General features: G+C 34.1%; 1 protein-coding gene and 1 long non-coding RNA gene across 3 annotated transcripts; both read right to left on the reverse strand.

Moving 5' to 3' along the window:
- Positions 1–1,471: 1,471 nt before the first annotated feature.
- On the reverse strand, positions 1,472–4,924 carry LOC114286249 (uncharacterized). 2 transcript variants are annotated; one of them, XR_014328889.1, is made up of 6 exons: positions 4,786–4,924; positions 4,184–4,261; positions 3,307–3,385; positions 3,146–3,192; positions 1,956–2,148; positions 1,472–1,857 (listed from the first exon to the last, which is right to left on the reverse strand). It is a non-coding gene; the product is annotated as an uncharacterized LOC114286249 (long non-coding RNA). The 2 variants fall into 2 exon arrangements; XR_003637439.2 differs by lacking the exon at positions 4,184–4,261.
- A 1,805-nt stretch (positions 4,925–6,729) lies between these two features.
- LOC114290546 (uncharacterized) lies at positions 6,730–7,914 on the reverse strand. Its single transcript, XM_028234489.2, has one exon. The coding sequence runs from the start codon at positions 7,912–7,914 to the stop codon at positions 6,730–6,732; it is 1,185 nt and encodes a 394-aa protein (XP_028090290.2).
- Positions 7,915–9,122: the final 1,208 nt, after the last annotated feature.

Raw genomic sequence — 9,122 nt, forward strand, 5'->3', positions numbered from 1 at the left:
AAATGGTTGATCACCGTCAACAACGTCTTAGGCTTTTTTTTTTTTTTCAACAACAAATTTTTTTTGGTTGGTAAAATTAAAATAGTTGAAAGTTTGGTTAGGGAATGGTAGTTGAAGAGTTTGAAATGTAGTTGAAGTCAAATTGTTGACAAATTTAGAAGTTAGTTGAATTTGGCAAATGATTATGTCAAAATAGCAAGTCTCCATTGGAGTGGGGTATAGACAAAAATTGACTTTTGTGCACTGTAACAAGCCAAAAAATGGAGTAATTTTTATATGCAGATAGGGTAGCTATCATGTGGTACCTTTTACTATCGTGTATGATTTTAATAGTAAGATTCACTACATTTATGTTGGGTGTTTGGTTAACAATAGAGGGTTTATACATTTGTGATTGGTGGAAAGTAGTGCGATATAATACCCTATTGACATACAAAAATTTATCCAAAAAATGGCTTTGGCAAAGCCATTTTGACATCAACCATTAGAGATGCTTTTGGACCGTGATTTGTGTTCTATTAAATTAGATTGATTTCTATAGGGCAAGGCATGTTTTGGCAACTTGATTGAAATCAGACATATTTGCTATTGATCGATGTATGCATATTACTCCCTCTGTCTTAAAATATTAGTCCGTTTTTCATTTTTTATTGTCTAAAATATTAGTCTCTTATTCCATTTTTCATTGTCTTAAAATATTAGTTCATTTTCAAAAATTAAGTACAAAAACAATATAAATTTCATATTTTGTCCTTCTTTTAAATTCATTAATCACTATAAGAAATTGCATTTTTCGCAACGCAACAAAATATGTTGCTAAAAGGGAAAATTCGTTGGCAAAGAGTTTTGCCGACACACAAAGCTACGTTGGCAACCCGTAGGCAAAAGTGAGTTGGCAAAAGTTTTTGCTGACGAAATTATGATTGCGTTGGTAAAAGTAATGCCTTTAGCGACGAACATAGTCGTCGCTAAAAGCCTCCATCCATCGTCGGCAATTTACCTTGCGTTGGTAAAAGTCATTCAAATAGGATGATTGTGTGGCACTTTTCGCGACACAAATTTGCATGGGCAAAAAAATACTTTTAGCAACAACATATGCGTTGACAAAAGTAAACTTTTGGCGACACATTTACGTCGGCAAATGTTGCCATTTGCCGACGATTTGTTTGTCGCTAAAGCTTTACTTTTGGCAACGACAAATTGGCATTGGCAAAAAATACACTTCTACCAACACAATATGAGTGGGGAAAAGTAACTTTTAGCGACACATTTACATCGGTAAATGTTGCCATTTACCAACGATTTGGTTGTCGATAAAGCTTTAGTTTTGGCAACGACAAATTGGCATCGGCAAAAAATACACTTTTAGCAACACAATATGAGTGGGCAAAAATAAACTTTTAGCTACACATTTACCGACTAGTTATTTGTCGAGAAAGCTTCACTTTTTAACAACGACAAATTTGCAACGGCAAAAATAATTGAAACTCATTTATAAATTTTTAAAAAATTTACAGATTTACAAGAGGCATCCCTCAGGCACCACTATAACAAACTAATAACATGGATATGAAATCACACAAAATACCCCCTCCATACCCTTCCAGCCAAAACACCAGCAGTTGCCCGAACTTACACCTAATGACAACCCCCATTAATGAAAACCTGATCTATTACAGATTGGACAAAAAGTCATGCACCCTTCCAAACATCAACAACACCAGCAACACCAGCAAACATCCAACAACAACACAACAGCACCTTATCGTAACAAACACCATCACAGCAGCATCACCACAGCATCTCAGCAACAGCAGCAACATCACAGCAGCACCAGAAGAATAGCAGATCAGCAAACTGATTCAACACAGATCATCACCAGTTCAGAAAACCATTTCAACTTGGCAACCCAAACAAAATCATATAACCAAATCAGAATTGACGCAGCAGTTTACCTCATTTACTAAAACAGTCAGAAAACAAATCAAACAAAACTAGCAACAAAACAACTCAACCAAATCAGAAATCAGGACAAACAGATCGCATCAATCAAAAGCTGCATCAGAGGCAGAGCACACAGAACAGAGCCAATCAGCACCAGATTCAACGCAACACAGCATCATGCCACAAAAGTATCCACCAAACAAGCTGCATCAATTGTTCAAACAGCCCTCAAAACTATACAATTCTTAGTAACTTTTAAGCCATCAGGTTAACAGAAGTTAAGTAAAAATTCAAACTAATTCACTGGCTGCCATGTTTACACTAGGAGAGTAAGTTATATAAAAACACTCAATTCAAGTACACCACAATGGGTTAATTGAAATCGATTTGGTTGTGTGTTCGTGAAACTATTTCAATTTCTGAATTGTACTTCATTTTTCATTCATAATAAATGATGATCTAGTTGAAGCCACCTTTTTTTTTTTTTTTTTTTTTTTACTAAACTTATAAAAAAGGTTATTAAAAAAAATAACTTATAGATTTGGGTAAATCTTATATGTTTTTACTAAACTTATAGATTGAAAACGACATATAGATTTGGGTAAATTTTACTAAACATAAGTTTTCTATTTATTCTATAACTGATATATAGTTATCTGTAGTCAGGAAACAACTCCCACTTCTAAGAGAAAATGGACCAGCATAATCTAGAGATGCAATTTATTGATGAGCAATACAAGTCGTATCCAGACTTCGGCAGCAAATTTTCAACATATCTGAAAAAATTATCAAAGCAACAAGCAACTTATTACACTACATCTATAATAGATATACGACAATGGCATTGTTACCTCAACTACAAGGAAATAAAAGACTACCAATAGAATGCCTTTTAGTCAGCACAAACTTTAGGAGAGACAGCAGATGCTGTTCTGCAGTGTAATATATGATACCTAATTGACCATCTGATGCAGCAAACTTGACTCGGAATGACATTTTAGTAATATTTTTTTTCATAAATAAGTTTGTACCATATTGACAACATTGGTAATGTTCACCCCATATACTTTCTCCCAAGCTTGTGCAAGAACAGGTGTGTCTACTTAGCAAATGGCATGTTAATATTTACATAACCTCAAAGCAAGTAAAAAAGCCACATAATATAACTTTTATATAAAAGAAATTAGTTCATGAGAACAACCTTGATCAATGTGTCATCACCATCATTTCCATGACCATGAGAGGAGCCTGTGAAAGGACAATTGGAAATTAACAAAGTGAGTATCAGGTTGCTCCAAAACATTAATAGCTGCCACCTACAAATTATGGTTGTGAGAAACTGTAAATCATGCAGATACATACCTGCTATTAGATGTTGAAAAGCAACTTCCAGAAGTGGAAGAGGAAATGTACATGATTTGGCCATATCCAAAACAATACCCTTCAAGTTGGACAAAAACCCATCAGGCATAATTGACTCATCCAGCCCTTGATAGAGCGAAATAGAGGAAAATGATTCATGTAACTGACGCCACTTGATTGGGGACACTAGGCTTAGTTTGGTTTGGTTTAGTTTTAGCTTTGCAGTTCACAAAGAGATCTCTATTGAATAAGAGTTCAAAGATTTGAACAAGAATTTGTTTAGATTAGAATGACAAAGCTGTCCACTTAAGGTCTTTCCAATAAAGTGATTAAGCTGAATAGGATTTTAGTATTTAAGATAACCAGCTTATTTTTTTCTCACATTAGCACTTCTACACTTCAATGCCTAGCCAAATAAGTCTTTTCTATTTTCTACTTCATAAAAACATAAGTTTTCTTAATGTGAACTTATTTCGTACATTATTTTATCAATAATGAGTTCTTAAAAAAATAAGTGGATAAGAGACCCATTTAAGAATGTGATTCTGAATTGAGGTCTACCTTACAGTATCAATATCTCAAAAATCATTATTGAAAGTCTCAATGTGTCCAAATTCATTGATGAAGAAATGATTACCGAGTGGTGTTCAAGTCTAAAATTTTAGTATGCATTTAGCAGATGGTCCTCAAGTAAATGTCCTAAATGGTAAATCCACCACAAGAAAGGAAGCATAATTTGAATGGAATTATAAAACTGCAGTTAGCATTTAATTCACCCAAAATCCCCATTGAACTTAACTTCAAAGTCAAGAAGAAAAGAAATTACTCATAATACACTTGAACAACACTAAGAAACTTACAACATGAGAAGACTTACCAAATTTTGAACAAAGTATTCAGGAGATGTTTGGTTTGATTATCCCTTAGCAACTGGGGAACATGATTCTTGAAAACCCTGTAAAATTGAATCCAACGGAAGGATGTCTAGTAGCAAGGTAACACAGTATCTGCTTAAGAAAACGCTAGCAAATTCCAGGAATGTCATGAAAAAAAAAACTAACTACGACATTTACATATACCAACACCAACCACCAAAGCCTTGAATACCTATTGAGTTAGTATAAAAATGCACAGATCTTTGAAAGTAAACAGATGTTCCCATGTATGTGTATACATGTAAGCACATAACAAGAAGGGCTTTCAGTGTTCAATAAATTTTCCAGCTAATTTCTTTAAAGGCATGGGTTCTACAAAATCAGTTCATTGTCAGAAACAGAAAGTGCCAATTAGTGCCATGGTCTCAACTGGTGCCCATGGTGCAAATCAGATTATTAGCAGTCTCATCTATCAAGGTTGTGCCTGATCTAGAATTGGCAATTTCAGATCAGAATGCTTATAAGGAATGCTTCAGGACTAGAAATATTTAAATTTTAAACACACAACATAATCCTCAGTAAAGAATTGTGAACAATAATTTACCATGAATTTCCAGCAGCATTAGAAATAATGTCATAAATTATCCATGGATGAATACCAGCTTGGGCACCAAGAGAAATGGCCTCCACAGAAGAAACAAAATGAATGCCCTCAAGCAGCTCTATTACCATTTTAATTTTGCTGCAATTTAAAAAAGAAAAGTAGACAATAATAATAACATCATCTAATATGATATTAGAACACCTAACATAAATAAACAAAGAAAAAGGGCCATTCCCCTGTGCCAATCCCTGTTAAATTGGATTAAACACCTAGCACAAACAAATTTACTATCAAATGGCACAACCAAGACATAATTAAATTATCATTTGAAAAGCATTGTTCAAAGATATGAAATTACTTAAATTTGTATTGGAATATTCAAGAATCATTTAGTTGTAAGTTTATAGTAAATTAGATTTGACTTGGTTTACACAATCACTAGTGTAATATTAGCTCAGGTGTTGTTTTCTGCGCAAAGCCATTAGTTTTTTTTTTTTAACCAAATTTTAATTCCACTTTTTGTTTCCAATATTTACATGTTATCAAAGCCATATCACTACTAAGAAGCAGCCTATCAGTTCTTGTATTCCTGTCAAGTAAAAAAAATCTCCTATGGTTTCCTAGTGCTGTCTTGTGAATTTTCTAGTCTCCAATGGTTCAATAGCTACATGTTGAATATTGTTATAATTTAGCAATAAAAAGAGAAAAAATGCTATATATTAGCAATGTTGCTCCAACGATGACTTTGCTCCCTCCATTTATTCTCCCATTTCAACTACCATTTCAAAATAACAAGTACATGCTACTTAATCAAACTTTATTAACTTAATTTAGAGTTACATCCTGCAAAATAAAATAACATAAGACATAATCATGGAAGAGGAACAACATAATAATCTGAGTTGCTTGATCATGCCAAAATTTTTGTGCCTGATCGTTCATTTAGAGGTATCTCAAGTCAGCTCTTGTGAAATGGATCCTGTGCTCTAACCATGATCACTTAAAATTGAAAGCATTTAGTGATATTATTATCAAGAAGACTAAGAAACTGCAGCTTAGGGAGTGATGCAAGAGGATCAATCTCAACCAAATTCGTTAGTTGATTGTTAGTGAGAACCAAAGTATATGTGTGTGCAATTCGTAAACCTTGTTTAGTGTAGCCATGTTCAATTATCCATTAAGGTAGGTTTTGGTTTTTGTTTACAAACATTTTTTTATGCTTTCCTCATGTTTCTATTTCCAAGCTAACTAAAATAATGTATTGAAATGAAATTCTGACCCTTATATATAATATATAAGCAAAATCCCATCAATTTTTAAGAATTAAAACACTAGTTTAGTGATTGTTCATCAGCAGCAAAGTGGCAACTGAAAAACATACACAATAAATAATAGAAATACTAAGATCAAGTTATAGGCTCAACCCTGGATAAGTTAAGGAATGTAAAGCAAACAACACCAGCCCATCACCAATTTGGGCATCCTTCTATAAACATCTTTACACTTCCTGCAAATGGAGAAACTATTATACTCTGTACCTTCATTCTTAAAGTGTAGCTAACACATCTGGAACAAAAAAAAAAAAAGCAATTTTGGATATAGATACTTATATAATATATATTGGGGGACATATTGTTAATTCTCATTTTAAATCACTAACAGAAGTGACATAACTCATTGGACTCTCCCACAGATTGGAACCAATTTAAATACCCTTATTCAGGTGTGCAACTAAAAGTGTCCATATTCAGGTGTTCAACTAAACTGAATCATGTATTCTTCTCATGCGCAGAGGAATCACATGACTAACATTGGATTTCAGTGGAATGAACTCCAGGATGTAAAAAAGACACAATTATGTAAAATTCTGCAGCAGCAGCCCAGCAAAATTCAGCAGCAGCACACCAGCAGCAGCACCCCAGAAGAATTAAAGATGAAGAACATCTAAGCAACAAGGCAATCACTATTGTAAGTCATCACGCCATTCTCCCACAACTCCTTCAACTCATCAATCAATGGCCTTAGGTAGACATCAATATCAGTCCCTGGTTGATTACGTCCAGGAATAAGTAAAGACATCATGAAAAAAGGGGCCTTCATACATCTCCAAGGTGGGAGGTTATAGGGCATGAGTATGACAGGCCACATGCTATAGGAAGTGCTCATGTTCCCAAAAGGGTTGAACCCATCGGTGGCTAGGCCCAACCTAACATTGCGAGTCTCCTGGGCAAACTCTGGATAATGCAAATCAAATTCCTTCCACTCTTTACAATCAGCCGGATGCCTCCATACACCATCATCCACACGCTTATCACTATGCCATCTCATGTCTTTTGCTGTCTTCCTAGACATGTACAATCTTCTCAACCTAGGTGTCAATGGAAAGTAACGCAATATCTTGTGAGGAATCTTCTTACCCTTGCTATCATTTACTCTGTACCTAGATGCTTGACATGTGGGACATTTTTCCAAGTGAGCATTCTCCTTCCAGAATAGTACACAATCATGTTTACATGCATCGATGGGCTTGTACCCCAAGCCCAAGTCACGTAGTAACTTCTTGCACTCGTAAATTGACCCTGGCACCACGTGGCCTTCTGGTAGGAATCGCCTTTGTATCTCCAAAACCTTGTCAAAAGACTTATTGCTCCACCTATTTTCTACCTTCACATGTAGCATCTGAATAACGAATGATAACAGAGTATCCGAGGTTTTGCAACCTGGGTACAAGCAACATTGGGAAGCATCTAACAATTTATCAAAATGTCGTACATCCTCTCTTTCTAGAGTATCACCCTCCATAAAATTCCCCCTCTGATAGTCCTCTATCAGTTCATCATATTCATCTTCATCCTTGTCATTCTTACCATTGCTTTCATCAAGGTTATTGTGTTCTGGAAGTTCACCGTGTTCTAACCAAGTGGTGTATGATACTATCATCCCACTTATGAGCAAATGAGCCTTCACTATATCATACTCATGCTTATAAAAGTTACAACAGTTGATGCATGGGCACTTAATCTCCCTACCCTCACCCAAATGAAGCTTTGCAAATTCAATAAATGAGTTCACCCCATCTACATATGGCTGACTGAATCTATCAGAAATTAACATCCAACTCCTGTCCATATCTGATCATAAAATAGTAGTTAATACCAATAGGACACAACCTTTTACTTATTATTATTATTATTTATTTTTTTATTCTTTAAACATGAAGACAAAGTAGTTAATATAAGTGTAGAGTGACACATCATCGTCAATAAAGGTGCATCTACCTATAGGCTTTTTTAATTTTGTATCAAGGTTTCGACCAACAAATCCTTTAAAATTCTATTATATCTGCATATATTATGTATTAAGTTAAGTGTTTTTTACATTTATCAACAAAAAAACAAAAAAATATATATTTTTAATGTCTGTTAAATAGTAAAAGGCAGTTGGCATGGCAATGTACTATTTCAACATATGAATTTGGTGGAACCATCTTGAAAGGGAAGGGACGGGAAGAATAAAAGAAAACAATAAAAAATATGAATCAACAAAATCACCATGCTTATTCTATCAAGCCTATATATTATAAAACTAATATACACACCATGTTACTTTTATAACATTCTATCAAAAACCAGGAAAACCTGACAGCAAAAATGAATTCAAGCATTTTTCCTTGCTAATGGGAATTACCTCACTAATTGAATGACAGTAGTGGATATATATAAGAATATGAATCTACAAAATCACCTACATCTTCAAAAATGTAATATAACCATGCCATACTTAAGTATGCACAAGTGTGCAGACATAACATCTTATAATGCTAATTTTCACTATAAATATTTCAATGTGTAAAAATCAGAATTCTATTAAAAACATAAACTGATGGGACTCGATACTACACAGCAACATATGGGGCATCTCAATTAAGCATAGTTCTAGTCTACAACCACATATAAGAGACCAAATCATGATCACTCACAATAATGGGAGTCAATACCAACGAAGCTACATGTGCAGACATCTTTCTTGCACTCTTAACCATAATGTACTCTATCTATCAGATGTTAAAATAATGTACATTTTCTCTAGTATGTGTCGGTTGTAAGTTAACAAAAGAGAAGGTATATAACCTTCAAGATTTTCACAATATACATGTCACATACGTCAAATTGCCAGAATATATAAAGACATCATCTTCAACTGATTTTCATTGGTTTAACATGTCATACAATGATAAAAACATATCATCATTCACAAGCAAAGTTTAGTACCTTCACAAATTTGCAAAGCCAATTCTTCACACTGAGATTAACAATTATTCTTTATACCATCTCAAC

The sequence above is a fragment of the Camellia sinensis genome, chromosome 5, assembly GCF_055761805.1.
Source record: "Camellia sinensis isolate YWXY chromosome 5, ASM5576180v1, whole genome shotgun sequence".
In the NCBI taxonomy this organism is placed as follows: domain Eukaryota; kingdom Viridiplantae; phylum Streptophyta; class Magnoliopsida; order Ericales; family Theaceae; genus Camellia; species Camellia sinensis.

Coding starts and splice junctions, on each gene's coding strand:
- LOC114290546 (XM_028234489.2), bottom strand. CDS start 7,914: ATGGACAGGAGTTGGATGTTAATTTCTGATAGATTCAGTCAGCCATAT.